General features: G+C 43.3%; 1 protein-coding gene across 1 annotated transcript in view; it reads left to right on the forward strand.

Annotated features, from left to right (window-relative positions):
- The first annotated feature begins 12,135 nt into the window (after positions 1-12,135).
- LOC106611120 (uncharacterized) overlaps positions 12,136-23,587 on the forward strand; it is a 40,004-nt gene continuing 28,552 nt past the window's right edge. Inside the window, 9 exon segments of the mRNA XM_082978401.1 lie at positions 12,136-13,359; positions 13,447-13,644; positions 13,974-14,114; positions 14,290-14,413; positions 14,416-14,787; positions 15,151-15,353; positions 19,334-19,435; positions 20,026-20,155; positions 20,563-20,612. Coding sequence (XP_082834527.1) covers positions 12,151-13,359; positions 13,447-13,644; positions 13,974-14,114; positions 14,290-14,413; positions 14,416-14,787; positions 15,151-15,353; positions 19,334-19,435; positions 20,026-20,155; positions 20,563-20,612 — 2,529 coding nt within the window. The 5' untranslated portion in view covers positions 12,136-12,150.

Raw genomic sequence — 23,587 nt, forward strand, 5'->3', positions numbered from 1 at the left:
TATACAGTCAATAATACAGCAGAAAAATAGGTCTATGTACAATGTGAGCAAATGAGGTGCGATAAGGGAGGTAAAGGCAAAAAAAGTCCATGGTGGCAAAGTAAATACAATATAGCAAGTAAAACACTGGAATGGTAGATTTGTAGTAGAAGAAAGTGCAAAGTAGAAATAGAGATAATGGGGTGCAAAGGAGCAAAATAAAATAAATAAATACAGTAGGGGAAGAGGTAGTTGTTTGGGCTAAATTATAAATGGGCTATGTACAGGTGCAGTGATCTGTGAGCTGCTCTGACAGCTGGTGCTTAAAGCTAGTGAGGGAGATAAGTGTTTACAGTTCCAGAGATTTTTGTAGTTCGTTCCAGTCATTGGCAGCAGAGAACTGGAAAGAGAGACGGCCAAAGGAGGAGTTGGCTTTGGGGGTGACCAGAGAGATATATCTGCTGGAGTGCGTGCTACAGGTGGGTGCTGCTATGGTGACCAGTGAGCGGAGATAAGGGGGGACTTTACCTAGCAGGGTCTTGTAGATGACCTGGAGCCAGTGGGTTTGGCGACGATTATGAAGCGAAGGCCAGCCAACGAAAGCGTACAGGTCGCAGTGGTGGGTAGTATATGGGGCTTTGGTGACATTCTGATATTCTGACAGCAGTTTGAGGGTTTTAGGTCACATGACCAGAGAGCTATTGAAATTAGAAACAATGGAAAAATAAAGAAAACTTAATGTAAAATCACCTGAAATGAAAATGGACGAACTAAAGGGTGTGCAATGTTTAAGGTTAGTGACTGGATGGTCTGAAAGTAGTTTGAGGGTTGTAGGTCACATGACCAAGGGGCTATTGAAATTAGAAAAATTGAAAATGTATGTAAAATCATGTGAGATGAAAATGGACAAACTAATGGTTGTGCTACGTATAAGGCTACTCAGTGGATATTCTGAAAGTAGTTAGAGGGTTGTAGGTCATAAGGCTAAGGAGCTATTGACATTTGAATATTTTAAAATGTATTGTCAAATCTCATGAGATGCAAATGGAGAAAACAAAAGGGTGTGTAGGCCCACTGAGTGTACATTATGAACCTTGTTTATGGTGTGGGTCACATGACCAAGGCGCTATTGAATTTAAAAAATAAAAATAAATTAATTTAAAATAATGTGAGATATAAACCAACAAAAAAAAAGTGTGTGCAATGTGTGTCTATGCCAGCTAGAACCAGTTTCAAAAGTTTTAGTAATGGTTAAAGAGATATTGAAATTTGAAAAATGTTATTTGTCACTATGTTGACGGTCCCTAACTGCTGTTGTTGGACATAAGGAAAACTACAGGTGAATATCCGTTGAATATCCAACCTGAATCTGTCTTTACCTCAGTCAAAAGTCATAGTTTGAATGATTAAACAACGAAAACAGGTAAAAAAGCACAGGTAAGATAATTCTCCTTTTGTGACATTGCATCGTTCCTGCCCTGATGTTGAATCAAATCAAATCAAATCAAATGTATTTATATAGCCCTTCTTACATCAGCTGATATCTCAAAGTGCTGTACAGAAACCTAGCCTAAAACCCCAAACAGCAAGCAATGCAGGTGTAGAAGCACGGTGGCTAGGAAAAACTCCCTAGAAAGGCCAAAACCTAGGAAGAAACCTAGAGAGGAACCAGGCTATGAGGGGTGGCCAGTCCTCTTCTGGCTGTGCTGGGTGGAGATTATAACAGCACATGGCCAAGATGTTCAAATGTTCATAAATGACCAGCATGGTCAAATAATAATAATCATAGTAGTTGTCGAGGGTGCAACAAGTCAGTAACACAAGAGTAAGTGTCAGTTGGCTTTTTCATAGCCGATCTTTGAGAGTATCTCTACCGCTCCTGCTGTCTAAGAGTTGAAAACAGCAGGTCTGGGACAGGTAGCACGTCCGGTGAACAGGTCAGGGTTCCAGCAGGTCTGGGAAAGCAGGTTATTAGAGTGCCGTAAACCTTCCATAAAACACAGTCTCAAATAGCCGCCTAACAGTCAACAACTTCGAAGTACAGACCCCAAGAAACCGTCTGATCGCCCTCTAGTGGCGAAAGTCTGTTTTACAGGCTGTTTTACAGCCGAAAATGCAGAGTCAAAGAGAACAATTATTCTGTCAAGAAAGCTGTTTTTCTTCTAAATAGAGTCATACTAAGACAAAACAAATGTGAAACAGTTCATAAATGAGAACATATTAATGCAGGAAATTAAGAAATTGATTAAAATGCTGGAAGTGAATGCTGGAATTTAACAATTAACTATACAACTGAGCAAAAGCTGTCACGAGTGCTATCTTCGAATTCCCTGTCATAAATTAGCCAAGGCGCAGTGTGCCGGTAGTTCCACATATTTTATTAGTGAACCCGAACAAAACAAGAAACAGGTGGAACTGAAACAAACGTGACGTTCTGGGGCTGCATAAACACAGCTGCACAAAAACAAGATCCCACGAAAACACAGGGAAAAACAGGCTGCCTACGTATGGCTTCCAATCAGAGACAACGATAGACAGCTGCCTCTGATTGGAAACCATACCCGGCCAAAGCATAGAAAACAAAACATAGAATGCCCATCCACCTATCACACCCTGACCTAACTAAACAGAGAAAACACAGCTCTCCTAGGTCAGAGCGTGACAAAAGCTGTGCGCATTAAGGAAATAGACGCCTGGCTCAAAAAGAAGCCTGTCTCTAACGAGCGTAAGTTGTGTCTTGTGATTTCATAAAATAAAATCCTTGGCTATTAATTTAAGTTTTACAGGTAAAAACATGTATTTTCAAAATAATAAATTGACATATTTGGAGTTTAATTTTGTTACTGATCTGTGCAGGCTATATGGCTGCGCCATGCACATGAAATCAATAGTTAGGCTATATTGTTCATTAAACAGACAAGACACACTTAGGCTACCTAATCACAGTCAACACACATACACTGAGGGTAGGAACACCTGCTCTTTCCATGACATAGACTGACCAGTTGAATCCAGGTGAAAGCTATTATCCCTTATGGATGTCACTTGTTACATCCACTTCAGTCAGTGTAGATCAGTGGTTCCCATACTTTTTATAGTTCTGTACCCCTTCAAACATTCAACCTCCAGCTGCGTACCCCTTCCAGCACCAGGGTCAGCACACTCTCAAATGCTGTTTTATACCATCATTGTAACCCTGCCACACACACACTATATGATACATGTATTATACATAAAAATTAATGTGAGTTTTTGTCACAACCCAGCTCGTGGGATGTGACAAAGAGCTCTTATAAGACCAGGGCACAAATAATAATACAAAAATAATCAAAAATGTTGCTCATTATTTAACCATCTTACATATAAAACCTTATTTGTTAATTGAAAATTGTGAATAACTCACCATAGGTTAATGAGAAGGGTGTGCTTCAATGGATGCACATAACTCTGCAATGTTGGGTTGTATTGGAGAAGAGTCTCAGTCTTAAAACATTTTCCACACACAGTCTGTGCCTGTATTTAGTTTTCATGCTAGTGAGGGCAGAGAATCCACTGTCACATCGGTTGCAAAGGGCATCAGCTTCTTAACAGCGCGATATGCCAAGGCAGGATACTCTGAGTGCAGCCCAATCCAGAAATCAGGCAGTTGCTTCCGATTAAATAAAATTTTCACAGAACCGCTTGTTGCAATTTCGATGAGCCTCTCTTGTTCAGATATTAGTAAGTGGACTGGAGGCAGGGCATGAAAGGGTTAACGAATCCAGTTGTTTGTATCATCCGTTTCAGGAAACTACCTGCGTAATTGAGCACCCAACTCACTCAGGTGCTTCGCTATATCACATTTGACTTTGTCCGTAAACTTGAGTTTATTTGCACACAAAACGTCATACAAGATGGCGCTGACAGAGATGGTCGCCTGCTTCGAGTCCTTAGGAAACTATGCAGTATTTTGTTTTTTTATGTATTATTTCTTACATTGTTACCCCCAGGAAATCTTAAGTCTTATTACATATGACTAGGAATACGACTTTCCCGAAGCGGATTCTCTGTTTGGACCACCACCCAGGACAATGGATCTAATCCCAGAGGCAAACCCAAAACAACGGCACCGCAGAAGGGGCAAATGGAGCGGCCTCCTGGTCAGGCTTCGTAGACGTGCACATCGCCCACCACTCCCGAGTAAACGACTCACCAAATGTCCAGTTTCTTGACAACAAGGTCGACGAAATTCAAGCAAGGGTTGCCTTCCAGAGAGACATCAGAGATTGTAACATTCTCTGTTTCATGGAAACATGGCTCTCTCGGATATGCTGTCGAAATCGGTTCACCCACCGGGCTTTTCTATGCATCGCGCCAACAGAGATAAACACCTCTCTGGGAAGAGAAAGGGCAGGGGTGTATGCTTCATGATTAACGACTGATGGTGTAATCATAACAACATACAGGAACTCAAGCCTTCTGCTCACCCAACCTAGAATCAATAACAATCAAATGCCGGCCATATTACCTCCCAAGAGAATTCCCATCAGTTATCTTCACAGCTATGTTCATTCCCCCTCAAGCAGACACCATGACGGCCCTCAAGGAACTTCACTGGAGTCTATGTAAACTGGAAACCATATATCCTGAGGCTGCATTTATTGTAGTTGGGGATTTTAACAAAGCAAATTTGAGAACCTAGGCTACCTAAATTCTTTCAGCATATTGATTGCAGTACTCGCGGGGGTAATACACTCGATCACTGCTACTCTAACTTCCGCAATGCATACAAAGCCCTCCCCTGTCCTCCCTGTTCATCCACGACTGCGTGGCCATGCACGCCTCCAATTCAATCATCAAGTTTGCAGATGACACAATAGTAGAGGGCTTGATTACCAACAACATCGAGACAGCCTACAGGGAGGAGGTGAGGGCACTCGGAGTGTGGTGTCAGGAAAACAACCTCTCACTCAACGTCAACAAAACAAAGGAGATGATCGTGGACTTCAGAAAACAGCAGAGGGAGCATCCCCCTATCTACATCGAAGGGACAGCAGTGGAGAAGGTGGAACGTTTTAAGTTCCTCGGTATACACATCACAGACAAACTGAAATGGTCCACCCACACAGACAGTGTGGTGAAGAAGGGGCAACAGCGCGTCATCAACCTTAGGAGGCTGAAGAAATTTGGCTTGTCACCCAAAACCCTGACAAACTTTTACAGATGCACAATCGAGAGCATCCTGTCGGGCTGTATCACAGCCTGGTACGGCAACTGCACCGCCCTCAACTATCCAGAGGGTGGTGCGGTCTGCACAAAGCATCACCCCGGGCAAACTACATGCCCTGCATGACACCTACAGCACCCGATGTCACAGGAAGGCCAAAAAGATCATCAAGGACAACAACCACCCAAGCCACTGCCTGTTCACACCGCTACCATCCAGAAGGCGAGGTAAGTGCAGGTGCATCAAAGCTGGGACCGAGAGACTGAAAAACAGCTTATATCTCAAGGCCATCAGACTGCTAAACAGCAATCACTAACTCAGAGAGGCTGCTGCCTACATTGAGACCCAATCACTGGTCACTTTAATAAATGGATCACTAGTCACTTTAAATAATGCCACTTTAACAATGTTTAGATAGCTTACATTACTCATATCATATGTATATACTGTATTTTATACCATCTGTTGTACCTTTCCTATGCCACTCGGCCATCGCTCATCCATATATTTATATGTACATATTCTCATTTACCCCTGTAGATTTGTGTGTATTAGGTAGTTGTTGGGGAATTGTTAGATGACTTGAAAGATATTACTGCACTGTCGGAACTAGAAGCACAAGCATTTTGCTACACTATGTGACCAGTACAATTTGATTTGATGGAAAGACAGGTGTGTTGTCCTTGTTAATGCAGACAGAAAAGAGCTCCAAATTCTTAATCATAGCCTCAATTTTGTCCCGCACATTGAATATAGTTGCGGAGAATCCCTGTAATCCAAGATTCAGATCATTCAGGTGAGAAAAAACATCACCCAGATAGGCCAGTCGTGTGAGAAACTCATCATCATGCAAGCAGTCAGACAAGTGAAAATGATGGTCAGTAAAGAAATCTTTAACCTGTTGGGGGTAGGGGGCAGTATTTGCACAGCCGGATAAAAAACGTACCCGATTTAATCTGGTTATTACTACTGCCCAGACAGCAGGTCTGGGACAGGTAGCACGTCCGGTGAACAGGTCAGGGTTCCATAGCCGCAGAGAGAACAGTTAGAACTGGAGCAGCAGCACGGCCAGGTGGACTGGGGACAGCAAGGAGTCATCAAGCCAGGTAGTCCTGAGGCATGGTCCTAGGGCTCAGGTCCTCCGAGAGAGAGAAAGAAAGACAGAATTAGAGAGAGCATATTTAAATTCACACAGGACACCGGAAAAGACAAGAGAAATACTCCAGATGTGACAGACTGACACTAGCCCCCCGACACATAAACTACTGCAGCATAAATACTGGAGGCTGAGATAGGAGGGGTCAGGAGACACTGTGGACCCATCCGATGAAACCCCCGGATAGGGCCAAACAGGTAGGATATAACCCCACCCACTTTGCCAAAGCACAGTCTCCACACCACTGGAGGGATATCTCCAACCACCAACATACCATCCCGGGACAAGGCAGAGTATAGCCCACAAAGATCTCCGCCACGGCACAGCCCAAGGGGGGGGCACCAACCCAGACAGGAAGACCACGTCAGTGACTCAACCCACTCAAGTGACGCACCCCTCCCAGGGACGGCATGGAAGAACACCAGTAAGCCAGTGACTCAGCCCCCGTAATAGGGGTAGAGGCAGAGAATCCCAGTGGAAAGAGGGGAAACCGGCCAGGCATAGACAGGCAGGGCGAAGCTAGTTGAAGCTAGTTTCCTCCGGTGGTCTGTGTTGTAACAATACATGGCAAAACAACAATTGTCTCTATGCCAGAGTTTCACTGAAAAATGGACTGCGGTAGACCTGCAGGCAACATTTTCTCATGTCGTTATAGTTCATCTGTCGATCTTAAAACCACTAGGTCAGCGGTCACTCAAGTAGGCGTTCTTGTACACTGGACAGACAGACTTGGCTTATTTCACTCAAAGCAAAAAGTCAGCTATAGCAGAGACTTTTAAATAGGTTGTTCCCACACATAGTGCCTGCTTAACATTTATAGGTTGATCAATATAATGGTAGTTGTACTGCAATTAATTGACAGATGGCACGAAGGAAAATATTACAACTAAATAAAGGGGCAATCTGCAGTTGCTACATAAAATGTATACCCATTGATTATTGAAAACTTATAGATGACACATTAACTTAGTTCAACTGTCTTACCACATCAGAACCCAAACTATAAGCTTGTTTTACTCCTTTGTTTGTAAATGTAAACAAAAACTCAACACATGGCTCAAACTATAATGTTGATATCATGGATGGTCAGTCCTTCCATCCATAGCTCTGTTTATGAGTTTGAGAGTGGTTACATTTCTCCAGCTCCATCCCTCAGCTGTTTATGAAGTCAGTGGTGGGGTGTATGCTTTGTTATTGTTCGAAATGCAGATTGGCCCTTTAATCAAGTAATTGATTTGTTCTAATCAAGCCATGCTGATTTAAGTTTCCTTGGGACATTAGAGGACAGTGTCAGCACAGGGTCAACACAGAAATTCACACAAAACATATGCATGCACACACACACACCCAGGCGCACACACCAAACCCACACAGAACACCCACACACAGAACAGTTTTTGCAAAGGTAGGGACTGTAGTCTATTTTATTCCCTGTTGAAATGGGTCATCACACAGTTAATTCAGCACAATAGTAGGGGGACTTGCAGTACAGAGTAGCACTTACAGGAGGCATGAATCTCTTCAGTCACAGCAGGGAGTCTTTGATTCCAAATTAAATGGGATATTCTTCTATTAAGAATTCTGTCAAAGTTCTGGAGCAAAACGATACGCTCAAACACTCAGAAAACAGTAGTCTAATAGAAATTCATGTCAATTCCACTGAACAAGTTAAATAAGGTCACGATGACAACTTTTAAAGGGGCAATCTGGGATTCGACCTGCCACTTGTTTTGGTAAACACCTGAGTGATGGGGCTGGAGAAATGTAACCACACTCAAATAATGCATATACAGAGCAATGGATGCAAGTAAGAAAATAAATATGTCCGTGACTCAACTCACCTCCCATCACCTCCGTCTGACAGTTTTACAGACTACACAACCAGACGGTTCTTGATTTAACAAGGGAAGTCACATTGAGGTGGATCTTTTTCTAAATGTGGCTAGTTTGTCACTTACTCAAGTAATTGTCTTGTAGCTATTTGAAAAGAGCCTGTTGGGAAATACATTACCTGAAGTTAAAAAGTTCCATAGCCATCGTGTAGGCGCTTTGGTGTTTCCCTCTCTTTATCTTCATTCACAGGGGCAGCAGCACTGTCTCCCTCATTTCAAGTCATTATAAAAGGATGATTTATATCATGTGAGACAAACATTACTGGAGAGCGAGCTATCATATGATGCAAACATTATGATCAGATGCTTCTTATTTAGTTATCAGACCACTGAGCAGGCTTGCCCTTACAAAATAGGCTCGTACAGTAAAGGTGGTTTCACAGACACCACCTTTTTAATTTTAGTCCTGGACTAAAAAACAAATTAGGATTAGGTTTAATCTGTGTCTGGGGAAAAAGCCATCTAAAAGTTCAGATTTTAATCATAACTCTGCCAACATGAGCAACCAGACATGAGTGACATCTACAGTACAGTGCAATAAATGTGATCTATATTGTCTGTGAACCCAGTGACAGTGAGTTGTGTGGGAGCAGAAGAGTAGGCTGGTATTTCCTGTGTGCATGTTGCTCTGTCCCTTAGGAATGATAGGAATGTCTTTCTTCTGCCTCTGCAGATTTAGCAACCTTTCATTCCCCCTGCTACTAGCCTGGTCCTGAATCCGTTTGTACTCTCATGCCAACTCCTGCTAGCATGACAATACATCTGGGACCAGGCTATTTCTCTGCGCCATCTCTTTGTAACAGGCTGCTGGAGGTGGCAGTACTGTCTGGGAGTGAAATTGCCTCCAGGAGTTTTCCATTATTGGCCTGGAGCAAGGTTCAGGAAGCCTCAATACAAGGTTCTTCTTCCCTAGAAGCCACATTCTGTAATTTCAACAGGCCTGAATCAATGGGATTAATTGAAATAACCATTAAACAGCAGGGACAATGGCAGAATATGGCGTTAAGGCTGATGCACTTTTGAAACAATAGCTCAGTTAGCCTGTAGTCTACAAGGTTCGATCTTTCTTGGAACACTGCTAGATCAAACCACAGTTCAGTCCATAAGACGGAGGGAGAAGCTGAGGGTGAACCCTAACAGACATACCTGCCATATCTAACTTCCTTAGTCCTCATTAGAATGACCCAGCTCTCCAAGCCTTGACAGCCCCATTACCATTCTGGGCCCAGTATGTATAATTTGGGCTCCTGAGTGGCGTAGCGGTCTAAAGCACTGCATCTCAGTGCTAGAGGTGCCACTACAGATCCTGGTTCGATTTCAGGCTGTATCACAACCGGCCGTGATTGGGATAGGGCGTGCACAATTGTCCCAGTGTCGTCCGGGTTTGGCCGGTGTAGGCCATCATTGTAAATAAGAATTTGTTCTTAACTGACTTCCCTAGTTAAATAAAAATACAAAAGTCTCAGAGTAGAAGTGCTGATCGAGGATCAGGTCCATGCAATCTTATTCATTAAGATCTAAAAGGCGAAACTGATCCTAGATCAGCATTTCTACTCTGAGACGCTCCCTTGGGCTCCTACAGCCACTGAGCTCCCTCCATAGTTATTTATAGCATGAAAGGAACTTTTCCAGTGCCACTAGTTGTCTTCATACTTACTGTAGGCTATAACCCATTGGCTGTGGTAAATGTAATAGTGGGGGTAGGGAGTTGGTGAGGAGGCAGAGATTGCAGAATAACTACTGTGCTTAGATTATTTTTCATAAATTAGGCCTGTATCTCTGTGGTGAGGTTGGTGGCTGTGACGGATACAGATTGAAACCGGTGTTTTGCTTCTGTTGACTGGGAATCAATTGCTAGATTGTATGATGATTACAGCGTGTCTGCTCTCCAATGTGCTGGGGTGGAGGTAGTCTGGCATTGCAAGACATTACACCATACAGTATTCTCTAACATGCAAACTTATGACAGCTGGTGTCAAGGCTATGGTGGAGGGCATGGATGACATCAGAGCTCAGGTTAATGTACTAGCCTATATTTCCAATATCCTGGTCCCAGATCTGTTAGTGATGTCTTGCAAAACAGATCTGGGACAAGGCAATATTTCCACAGCTCTACCAAAGGAATCAACTGCTACCACATAATAGACTATGTAGTAATCGTTTTATTATATTTGGCCACCAGCCGGCTCTTTGGCAGTTAGCCTGGGGATGAGGTTTACAATATATTAGGCGTAACTCATTAAGTCATATGAGTTAAGTAGTAGTGTCTGTCCCCCATATCTCACCAGCTGTTCCAGTGTTCCACAGCCTAGTTATCACAGATGGTTTCATACTGGTGGTGAATAAAGAGAGGTGATTGGTTCTCTGCTCGAGTGCCAGTGACACATTTCCTGAATGCTGCTAAAACTGACTAGAGAGCAGAGCAGTGTCCTTGTATTCATTAGCAAAACGTTTTTCAACAGAAAACAAAAATATGTATTTCTTATTGGACAAGTCCAAGGAAACCCTGTCTGTTTTCTTCTATTTGGTGTAATGAACACTACCCAAGCTTTGTTTTCCCCTCCACCTAACCCCTCTAATTCAGTTCCATTCCATCTTCCACATTTCCTACTAGACCATGGTATTTTCATCCATCACTATCTATGTACAATTTACAAAACCCTACATTTTATTCCAACTCCAATGTATTCCACTTTTCACCACCTTTGAATAGGAGGGAGCTGACGTCTGAAGTCCAACACAAATTGAAATCGACCCCAATTCCTCTGGTAGTTGCTGACAGAGCAGAGCTGCACCTCTCTGCCTTTTCATTCAACAAGGCTGCACCTGTAGCGTTTAGACAGATGTTACTCATCGGTGTCCACTAGTATGTTCAGTGTTTCTATATTTATCCTCCTCAATTCCAGTGGGAGAACACAGGGATTGTGTGTGTGGTTGACTGGTGACAAGACACAATCACCGCAAAGAGCAAGATGTTACTTTCTCCTCCTCTCTAACTTCTTTATGTATTCAGTATTGTTCTCTTGTGTTGGGCTAAATATTACCACATGGCACTATTTGCTGAATTTCCACCAATAAAAGAAACAACTCAACTCGCCAGCTATTGAATAATTAAACCAACAGTCAACTCGCCAGCTATTGAATAATTAAACCAACAGTCAACTCGCCAGCTATTGAATAATTAAACTAACAGTCAACTCGCCAGCTATTGAATAATTAAACCAACAGTCAACTCGCCAGCTATTAAATAATTAAACCAGTCATGTGGGAAATTTCATGTTGCCGATCGGCTGAGGGAACATCATCTAACTGCACTGTGTTGGCAGATTTTTATGACACTTTGCAGATTAATCTGAGCCAAAATCCCACAAAATTCTACTAAAAGGAGCCCAAATGTTGATTATGAAAACTGTCTAATTTAGCAACACTAACTGTAGGAGAGGTCTCTTAGACAGAATGCTCACTAGGGGGGATTGTGAGGTTATGTATTGGTGTAAATAAGAGATGCCTGATACAGTATATTTCATAGCAAATGCACCAATATATAATACCTGTCAGAGGAGGCTGGTGGGAGGCGCTATTGGAGGACGGGCTCATTGTAATGGCTGGAATGGAATTCATAGAATGGTATAAAACACATCATACATATGGAAACCATATGTTTGACTCTGTTCCATTAATTCCATTCCAGCCATTACAATGAGTCCATCCTCCTATAGCTCCTCCCACCAGCCTCCACTGATACCTGTAGATTCTACAGAAAAACATTGTATGCTGTTACTCTGTGTGTTCTAATCTATGACAATGTTTTGTTCAGCTTTTCAGCAGGGAAGGCCTCTGTGGTGGAATCTGAGGATAACGTCAACAACAGAACCAGGAAGTACTGACTTGAACCTGGACGCCAAAAAACCCCAGCCATGTGCTCCATGAACAATCCAAACTGGTTGACCTTCGAGGATGAGTGTACTACATCTACGTCCCCTTCTTTTGCCTCAACACCCCTGAAGATCCCAGGGAGTGGGACAAAGTTGGCCTCAACACCCCTGAAGTCACCAGGGGCAAAGATAGGGTCACCCCCATCCTATGCCTCTACAGCCCTGAAGACACCCCCAGGTAGTGTGACAACGACAGGGTTAAAGACAGTCCCCCGTCCCAATGGCCTAAAGCTGGTACTGCCCCCAGTGGGAGATCCATCCTGGAGCTTCAGCAGTTCCCTTGAATTCAGCTCCCCTCCAATGCACTTTAACATCAATGGAAGTTCCTGTGTGCCCTGCAACACTCCTCTCTGCACGCCGGTAAGGGAGGCTCCTCCTAGCAGTGCATTACCTTTCCATTGCAGGTCCCGCGATCAGCACAACTTCTTCCATAGTTTCTCTAGTTCCTCCTCTGCCTCTGCCACCGTGCATTCTTCTTCTCCCCCAGGCCTAGACCAGGCCACCCACACAGGCACCACCCCACATCTCCAGAGTGACATCTCTGTCTCCGATGGTCCCGGTCCCTTCCCCTCCTTCCAGGGGGACCCGGGACATTTCAACCCATTCTGGGAGGGGGCTGGTGAGCATAGCATGGACTCTGGGAGCTCCTCTTCCGACTCTGAGGGTGGAGGTTCTAGTCTGCCTTGCTTCTTCATCCAGCCGAAAGACGGCAACGATCCTCCTCGACCAGACCACCTCCAGAGCTCCTACTCCTACATCTGCCACAAGCTGGAGGGCCGGCGGGCTGAGGAAGACAACGATACTGAGGAAGGAGTAGGGATGGATAGAGGGGGGAGGAGAGGAGTAAGAGACAGGGAGGACATCAGGGAGGGACCATCAGCAGCCTTTGTCTCTCACAGTCTGTTCCGTAGCGAGAAGAGAGACGGCTGGTCTTTAATGCTGAGGATCCCGGAGAAGAAAAACCGAATGTCGTCCCGACAGTGGGGCCCCATTTACCTGCGTCTGCTGTATAGAGGGGTGCTCCAGATGTACTATGAGAAAGGACTGGAGAAGCCCTTCAAAGAGTTCCAGCTGCAGCCTCACTGCAGGTTGTCAGATCTCAAGCTGGAGAGCAACAGAGAGCCTCGTAAGATCCAGACAGTGAAGGTGGAGCATGTGTCTTACACAGAGAAGAAGCGCTACCACCACAAGGTAAGAGGGCATTTTACATTTTTTTAATCACGTTTAAAAGCTTGGCGTTTAATCAACAATCCACAATGCATAAAATTTGATTGGAAGCTGGAGGTGTCCCACGAGGCTGAGGTGGAGCAGCTGCTGAAATTTGGAACCACGGAATACGGCGACATGGAGGATCTGTTAGAGACCATGGAGGAGGAGATTCTTAGGCTGACTCCGCCCCTGTCGCAAAAACAGCACTACAAGGAACAGGAGATGACACTGCAGATCACAGACCACCTCTGGGTGCAGCTGGACAAGGTACATTTACTTCTTCTTTCACTACCATACAACTACCGTAAGATAGCACACACAGTCTCTTCAGGAAATGTACCTAGTAGTTAGTGTAGTTCATTGGTATTTCAGCGTTATTACAGGTCGTTATTAAAAACTCATGAATTACTTGCTGTTACTTATTATATAAAAATTGAGAGCCTAAATAAGAAGGTTATACATTTCTATGAATGTCTTTTGCTAAAATCATTCACAAAAATGACTCCTTAGCGCCTGTTTTTGACATATTGCATGCTCCTTGGGGATCCTTTTTTTGCCACTCGACCTCTGACTAAAATCTTAAAATACATTTTAAGGACGGTGTGGTGATGGATCGGGCAGCCATGACGAGGATCCACTGCCTGGCGTTCCTCAACGGACCAGGGGAGTGTTTCCTGGCTCTCAACGACCTAGGGCTTCTCCGCTTCGACGCCAGCTACGGCTCTGGCTCTGAGGAGGTTGGGTGTTCATTTCTTAACACACATACCAACACAAACATACAATTTAACCTGCATATCAAAAGACAACACAATTAGTAGAAGTATCCAGGATGACACAAAAAGGTCGACTTAGGTCTATTTCAATTGTGGTCCTTTAATTTCCATTGTGGTCTTTCAGGACGACCTCCTTGAGGGCTGGATGGAGATCAGTGACTGCCCCTTCCACAAGTGCATCAATGACTTGGAGTTCCACAGGTCCCGGCTGCTCAAGTTCTCTCCTCCGGATGCCTGTAGAGTAGAACTGATGCGCTACAAGACCTGGGATGTACTAACCTACCGTTCTCCGTCAAAGCCGTGGTGACTGTCCAAGGGGCCTACGTGGAACTCCAAGCCTTTCTCAACATGTCAGCCGCCTTCCCGTCATTTACCGGAGTGTCGGAGACTGAGCCGCTCTGCGAGAACGTTCTGATCCGTGTGCCGGTACCGGTGGACTGGGTGAAGGTGTCACGCACTGTGACGTTGCTACAACGGAAGTCCCTGATGGCCAGGATAAACCGGAATGCGTGTCTGGGGACAGACAGTGCTGTTGAGTCACAGCCGGTCATGCAGGTTACCGTGGGGACAGTCAAGTAAGAGAATGTGTACTCGGCCATGGTGTGGAGGATCGACAGACTGCCTGCTAAGAACATGGGTAAGGACTAAGAGGAAGAGTCTGGTTGTCTTTGATGATCGATTGATGATGGTCTATTGATAATCCCTTTTTGTATGGAATGCTGGCTTATTCTGATTTGGCTTTATTTTACATGTTACATTTACCGAAACATGTTTCAATATAGGCTATGTTAAAATGTAACTTATGTTCCCTAATCAGTTTAGCTAAAATACATAAACTCTTTATAGTATTATGGTTTGTTAAACTACAGCTTGGCTAAATAAATACTAAATCCCGTTGTTTGCATTGTGCCAGAGGATGGAGACCTGTATCTTTCAGATTCTGCTCATAGTGCTCTCCCAAGTGGTAGAAACTACACAATCTCCCTTTTCCCTCTCCCAGCAGTAGAAAATCCCCATACCTTCTCCTGTAAATTAGAGCTTGGTTCAGATCAGGAGATCCCAACTGACTGGTATCCGTTTGTCACGATGGAGTGTGAGATGGTGGGGGCCGTGGTCTCACAGACCAGAGTGACGTCACTGGGCACAGACAGTGACGTTCAGCCTCAGAAACATGTCACCAGTCGGACCCACTATCATTGTCAGGTAAGGGCTGAGATATTATTATATTAGATAACAAGTTTAATATCTATAATGTTTTGTATATATAATGCTGTTTAATATCTTTAATGCTGTTGTTGATGTTATTTTTGTTTGTTTCTATTTTGCTCTATTTTTGTTAGTTCCAAAGCAGAATCATGATTTGCGACTTATTAGGGGAACTGGGTATATATTTCATCCAACACAAAATATTGTCTGATATAGCGTAGTTATTTCTGTGACACCAGCTGACAAGGTTGGTCCCATACTGTCGTCTAGCAAACTCTTCTATTGTTGTCCTGCTCCACTGGGCACACACTGGTTGAATCAACGTTGTTTCCACGTCATGTCAATCAAATGATGTTGAACCAACGTTGAATAGATGTTGAATTGACATCTGTGTCCAGTGGGGCCATAGGGTGTATTCCATAATGAAACTACACCATATTGGTCTGTCCTTTTTATAGATGTAAATTGAGAAGAAGTGGATTGAGACAGAAGCACAGGGGCAATCAGGCTGCACACCACAGTAGTGATGATGATCAAGTCTTACAGGATCAAGTCTCACATTACCATACTTCAAAGTCTCGTTCATCGTGAGGAAGCCTTCGAATCAAGACTATACACAGGATGCCTTGATACAAGGACATCTTTAAAAGTGACATAACCTACATGTGGCTGATGAACACTTGTTATTATATTGTGTGTTCTTTATGGGCTCCTGAGTGGCGCAGCGGTCTAAGGCACTGCGTCTCAGTGCTAGAGGCGTCACTACAGACACCCTAGTTCAAATCCAGGCGGTATCACAACCAGCTGTGATTTGGAGTCCCATAGGGCGGCGCAAAATTGGGCCAGCATCCTCCGGGTAGGGTGTCATTGTAAATAAGAATTTGTTCTTAACTGACTTGCCTAGTGAAATAAAGGTTAAAATAAAATCAAAAGGAGCGTCTTATCACCTATAAGGCTGACATTCCATATTATTGTTTGTCCCTGTTGTATCCCTGTGTCATGACGTTGGCCTGTGGGTAAGGTTTATGACCCCCCCCATAAATACCTTTCCCCCTTCCCCTCTCTTACTGACCCTACTGAAGGACCTGAATAGCCTGTGTTAAATATAGAGAGTCTGGGAACATCAAACAAATGTGGAAAGGTACCACATGTTTTGTTAATAAAACCAGTTGGAAATATGCTTGGGAACGTAATGAGTATGTATGTCAGTTCGGTTGTCATCTGAGACATTATGACTGATGACAGGACGACATAAATTGTATCTGAGAAAGTATACACCCTCTAGTTATCAGAGTCACATGGAATTGTTATGCAATTGAAATGTTTGATATTGAAAATGTTTGTTAGGAGATGAAATGTCATTTTAGCTTCCGAATGAGAGATTTGGGTTTTCATAAGGAAAGTGCCCTGCTCGATCAGTGGCCCAACCCTGTGAAGAGACCAAGGGGTTATAAACGATGAAACACCTCCCTCCCCCTCCCCACTATATAATCCTTTGACGAAAAGATAACCAGGTAGTTCCAGTACGGGAGGGCTGCAGCCTCCACGTTAGAAGGAGACACACATATCAAGGACAGAACTATGCCAACCTCGGCGTGAGCTTTGATGGCGAATGGTATGAACTTTGAGCTTATTCACTACAGAAGTGATACTTCCTAGCCGTTGAGTTAGCAGCGGCCGCTGTCGACGTGGGCTAGGAAAGGACGGACGACGGATCCAGTCTAACAGACGGACGAAGATACCACCACGTATCCAATGTACCACCAGAGACATTGTTCCGAGTACAGGAAGATCTGTTGGCCAACCCGGCCAGCATCTACGACCAATCTACCGAAGCGCAGCTCAGAGTAAATATTTATTGCATTTTCCTTTTCCAAATGGGCGGTAATTTAGAATGCATAAGATAATGTATTTACGATAGCATAGCTGCTGTTTCTTTGTTCCTAAATCTTCCCGCTCTTTCATTCAAGCCCAACCCCCTTTCCTTTGTGTAACCAGCCATGATACAGGTTCCGTCCACCAGGACGTTTTCTGTATGACGTCATTGTATTCTGTGTATTTGTAATTCTGTGTGATTAGTTAGGTATTTAGTAAATAAATAATTAAACCCAATTTTGTATTGCTGATTCAACTTGTTAGCCAGGGTTCGTGAAGATAGCCAAGAATTTAAAACTTTCATTATGAGACTGAAAATAAGACAAGGATTAATATTGACTGCTATCGAGGTAAAATATTACTAAGTATTTTTAAGAGTTTATTCGGAAGATAACAGCTCTATAAACGTTCTTCCGTGGTGCCCCGACTTTGTAGTTAATTACATTTACATGATTAGCTTAATCAGGTAATATTAATTACAGAGAAATCATTTTATAAGTTAGCATGTCATATCACTTAATCCGGCATAGCCAAAGACACGACACCTGTATGTATGGATATTAACATGTTATAACCTAGCCTGGGTGCCAGACATGACAATTCTGTAAGGAGTTGGCAAGAGAGCAGAAACAGACTGGCAGCCAGGCTAGGTGTAACCTACATGGAGGAATCGAAGTAGGCTACAAAAAACAAATATATTATTATTGGAGGAATGAAGAACCCAACACACAGCCCTACCATCACAATGCACTTTACAGTTCTCTCAGAAGATTATTCATTGACAGGAGGTTGCAGAAGCTCTTTATAAAAGAGGAAATACCTTGCAGACATTTAACACACTCACAGGGCCAGTTTCCCAGTCACAGATTAGGCTAAACCTTGTCATGGACTAAAAAGCACTTTCAATGGAGGTTCTCATTGAGATTGCTTTACAAATCAAATCAAATTTTATTGGTCACATACACGTGTTTAGCAGATGTTATTGCGTGTGAAGCGAAATGCATGTACTTCTAGCTCCGACAGTGCAGTAATATCTAACAAGTAATATCTAACAATTACACAACATATACACACAAATCTAGTAAGGGAATAGAATTAAGAATATACAAATATATGGACGAGCAATGTCAGAGCGGCATAGAATAAGATACAGTAGAATAGGATATTGTATATACATATGAGATGGGTAATGCAAGATTGGTTGTTAGTCCAGGACAAGGCTCAATCTGTCTGAGATACTGCCCCATAGTGTTTAGGCTTATTTCCAAAAACTACTTGGAATGTATTTTCAATTTTAAGTAAAAATTGGGTAATTATATAAAATGTTGATCGCCTAATTTGTTGTTTAGCTAGCTAACCATGGCCTTTTGCACAGCTAAGCATGTAAACTCTCATCTCTTATTTTCCCATAGGTCAATATCATTGAAGTATGGTTATGTAATCCTAGAGATGCAGGAATTGTCTGCACTCACATATAAAACTATATAACAAAATGCATTGTATGTATGTATGTGTATATGACTTCAGTGCTAGTTATAAATAAAACAAATTTAATGCGTTTGCATTTTATGCATGCGTTTGTGAGAAGGGGGAGGGGTTCAACAAATGTAGAGGTCAAAGGTCACACCTGTGTTGGAGTCGACAGCCTGCAGTTTGAAGTAGCTAGCTGTTTTTAGTTATTTAAACCAAGGTCTGCTATAGCAATGTCCACTTAGGAAAGAACGACCAAAACCACAGATCTGTTAATATTGAAATAGGAAATTCCTATCAATATTTTCTGTTTGTCTGCTAGCTAACGTTAGCTATTTTGCTTACCTCGCGCTAGCTAGCGAGACCAAAGCAGCCGATCATCTTAGACCCTCGAAATGCTATCAAATTCAAGTCATGTGGTAAGGAGCAAGTTGCCCATAAACGGATCTTTATGTTGTTGTTTTGGTTACTTGGTAATGTGTATCGACATAGCCATGTCACTAACTTGATTGCCAAACTGTCAATTAGCCAAATAACTAGTTGTTAATGTTAGCTAACTTGGCTACATACTGTTCACTAGCTAACTAATGATCCATCGTGCTTCCTTGTATCCTCCTTGAAAACCCCTCCAGCCGAAGCTCTACCTGTCCATCATAGATGATGTGATTGAGAGCATGCGGGAGGTGTTTCTGGATGAAGGACTGGAGGACCGTGTTCTTGATGACCTGAGACAAGTGAGTGGGACTTTACGTAGATCAAGGATTTTTATAAGCACGATCCGGCAGACGCCGGCAGATGGCGATATCGACTCAATATCGCCAGCCTTTGTGGTACTTCTCTCCGTTCTTCTAGCTGACGTTAGTCCTCCCTGACTGGAATGACTTCACTTTGTTACACACAGTGGACTTAACTGCCTGCCCTCTTCACTGTGGCTCAGTTGGTAGAGCATGGTGTTTACAACGCCAGCGTGGTGTGTGCAACGCCAGGGTTGTGGGTTCGATTCCCACGGGGGGCCAGTACAAAAAGAAAAATGCATGAAATGAAAATGTATGAAATGTATACATTCACTACTGTAAGTCACTCTGGATAAGAGCGTCTGCTAAATGACTAAAAATGTAAATGTAAAAATGTAATTCACAAAAAATAACTGCATTCATGACGTATATAAATACTGCAGAATATACGGTATCACATTGAAGTGATGAAATCAAGAAAAGAGCATAGGCCCTACTGCAGTAATACTGCTGTGTAACTGGAACTGCAATCATATTTGGTATGGCTTATGTCAAATCAACTAACTAGCAAACCAACATTTAATCTGTAGCTCTGGGAGTCAAAGATTCTGCAGTCTAAAGCAGTGGATGGCTTGGCCCTCATGAAGAACACCATCAACTCATCCAACTTTGTGCTGCAGCTCCCTCCAAACTATGGACAGACGTTTACAAAACCTGCAGGTAATATGTTGGTAATGTTTTTATGTCCAATGGTACCTACCAATTATCTCTCCTTCCTCCCAAAGTGTGCACTTGTTCACTTCCCTTCACTGGAAATGACTGATAAAGGAAATATGGTGGAAACTCCCTCCACCAATCCAATGCTTTTAGATTTGTTGGAAGAAGTGTAAGAGTGTAAACTTCAGGAACATTAGATATTATTGGGACACACCCAAAGACTTCAACGCACCGCACCCATTGCTTTCTAGGCCTATTTCACAAATCAATGAGTTGATCCACCATATCGGGTAATTGTTGCATTTTCTACAGTGTGAGTTAATCAGGCCAATTGATTATTGCATGCAGATCGCTACGTATTTAATTGATTAGCCTAATCATTCCTTTCCTCTTCCTCTTTTCATCCCCAGCCTCTATGGTGATCCCTGCAGGTCAACACGTCCAGAGTTTCACTGCTAAGGCAAGTTACACAAAACTGTCGTACATTTTATGTACTTAACTTTTACAAACCGCTGTTTGGAAGAAGGGCCTACTGGCAGCCTGCAGACGAGGGGGCCTACTGGCAGCCTGCAGACGAGGGGGCCTACTGGCAGCCTGCAGACGAGGGGGCCTACTGGCAGCCTGCAGACGAGGGGGCCTACTGGCAGCCTGCAGACGAGGCATTTTAGTCCTTCAACTCCTAGCTAGGTGCAAAAAAAAACTGTATTATGTTGGCGACAAAACCTGATTGATATGCCAAGTTGTCGGCACCAATGATCAGAGCCAGGCCGGCAGCAGTGATCAACACCAATGATTGTTTTGTGGCAATAAGTAAGGTGTTTTAAGAGGATTGTTTTTACAATTACATACCGAATCGATATCTAGCGTTCACCTGGTCAGTCTGTCATGGTGTTCCTAATGTTTTGTACCCTCGGTGTATATCTGCACACCTGATGAGGCTCCCGAGTGGCACAGTGGTCTAAGGCATTGCATCTCAGTGCTAGAGGCATCACTACAGACACCCTGGTTTGAATCCAGGCTGTATCACAATCGAACGTGATTGGGAGTCCCATAGGGCGGCGCACAATTGGCCCAGCGTCGTCCGGGTTTGGCCGGTGTAGGGCGTCATTGTAAATAAGACTGACTTGCCTAGTTAAATTAAGGTTAAATAAAAAATAAATATGCAGAATGATGTTTTCTCATGAGTATTAGACAGCCTCTAGTTTCCTAGGACTTAGGCCTGAACCCAGGACTCTCAGGAAAACAGTGCCCAGTGTTACTGACATTGACATGTCAACCCAGCAGTCCCATTATTTGTGTGAGAGCAGAGGTCAAGAAGATTTTTAGTTATTTTTGTGGCTTTCTTTTGCGAATGACTATGAATTAAGACATATTTCCTGAACTACTTGTCAATACTAGGCATCATATTAAGGTGTGGGACATTAATTGTTTCACAAGAAATAACTAGCAGGTCTATTACGCTCCAGCAGCTGGAATTTGTCTGTCCACCATTCACCAGTGGGAACATGGTGGCTCTCAGCACCAGACGACAGAAAGAGCTGGCCGACACTATCCTGGAGATTGTTTGTGTGGAGTTTACCTCTGCCCTCGACTAAGCATTTTAAAACCGGTAAATTAATCATTGGCACTGCTAAAGTGGATACCTATTCAACCGAAGTAGAAAATCTGGAGAACAGTGAATGTGACAGGTGTGATTCCGTGACCTGGAAAGTGCAAGCTAAATTGGAAGGGGTAATCCAACTCTTAAAAGAAAAAACGGAATTACTTAAGTCATTCCTGTAAATTCTATGTGTGGGTCACAGGACTTGAAACTGGTGTGGAAGCGGGCAACCCAACGTCCTTCATGAGCAATCTTTTCTATGAATTGTTCAGGAAAGAGATGCTGGCTTTTTTGCCACTGATTAACATTGCGGGTTAACTCGTCAATGGCTCTCACTGTATACGGATCCATAGCTTTGAAGTCAAGTAGTGAATTGTTCACCTTGCAACAGCATCTGGGGGTCTGACCTATGCAGGGAAGAGGATCAGCATCTACCCAGACCTCAGTGCCGAACTGCTGAAACAGAGGGAGACCTACAATGAGGTGAGATCCCAGCTACTTGAGCTCTCAAGCTAAACTTGAGAGGCGGCTTCATCCACCTGACAAAACTAATCTTGACCTTATAACACACCACACATGTTTTCCACTGCCAAGGAAGCTCAATACTTCTTGGAGAAGCACATCAAACTAAACACACAAGGGGACAAGCCGACTAATGGAACCGCATGACTGGCTCATTGTGCATGGATAGAATACCTGAATAATCATGCAGCCTAGCCTATGCCTATGATATTGCCTATGGTTCAAGACATTTACACAGTGCTAACACCATGCCAATTAATGTTTAGTCATTAGGCTTGCATATATCATATTTTTGTTCATGTTCATTTGCTTTTCTTCATTACCCACCCTTCCTGGTCCAGTCTGCTAACTTCATTACCCATTTATTGGATGGACCGATTTATTGGAGGACCGACAAAAGCCGATGCCGATTAACCGTCTGATTTAAAAACTAAAAAAAACTAAAAAACACATCGACAACAGCCACCCTCGAAGCAGCGTTACCCATGCAGAGCAAGGGGAACAACTACTCCAAGTCTCAGAGCAAGTGACGTTTAAAACGCTATTAGCGCGCACCCGCTAACTAGCTAGCCATTTCACATCGGTTACACCAGCCTAATCTTGGGAGTTGACAGGCTTGAAGTCATAAACAGCGCAATGCATTGCGAAGGGCTGTTTGAATGAATGCTAATGAGCCTGCTGCTGCCTACCATCGCTCAGTCAGACTGCTCTATCAAATCATAGACTTAATTATAACATAATAACACACAGAAATACGAGCCTTAGGTCATTAATATAGTCGAATCCGGAAACTATCATTTCGAAAACAAAACGTTTTTTCCTTTGAGTGCAATACGGAACCGTTCCGTATTTTATCTAACGGGTGGCATCCCTAAGTCTAAATATTCCTGTTTCATTGCACAACCTTCAATGTTATGTCATAATTACGTAAAATTCTGGCAAATTAGTTCGCCACGTGCCAGGCGGCCCATGTTGCACATACCCTGACTCAGCGTGCAATGAACGCAAGAGAAGTGACACAATTTCACCTGGTTAATATTGCCTGCTAACCTGGATTTCTTTTAGCTAAATATGCAGGTTTAATGTATTGTGTATTGATTTTAAGAAAGGCATTGATGTTTATGGTTAGGTACAGTCGTGCAACGATTGTGCTTTTTTTTGCAAATGCGCTTTTGTTAAATCATCCCCGTTTGGCGATATCGGCTGTCTTTGTTAGGAAGAAATAGTCTTCACAGTTCGCAACGAGCCAGGTGGCCCAAACTGCTGCATATACCCTGACTCTGTTTGCAAGAGAAGTGACGCATTTTCCCTAG

The sequence above is a fragment of the Salmo salar genome, chromosome 01 (assembly GCF_965601325.2).
Source record: "Salmo salar chromosome 01, fSalSal1, whole genome shotgun sequence".
Taxonomy (NCBI): Eukaryota; Metazoa; Chordata; class Actinopteri; order Salmoniformes; family Salmonidae; genus Salmo; species Salmo salar.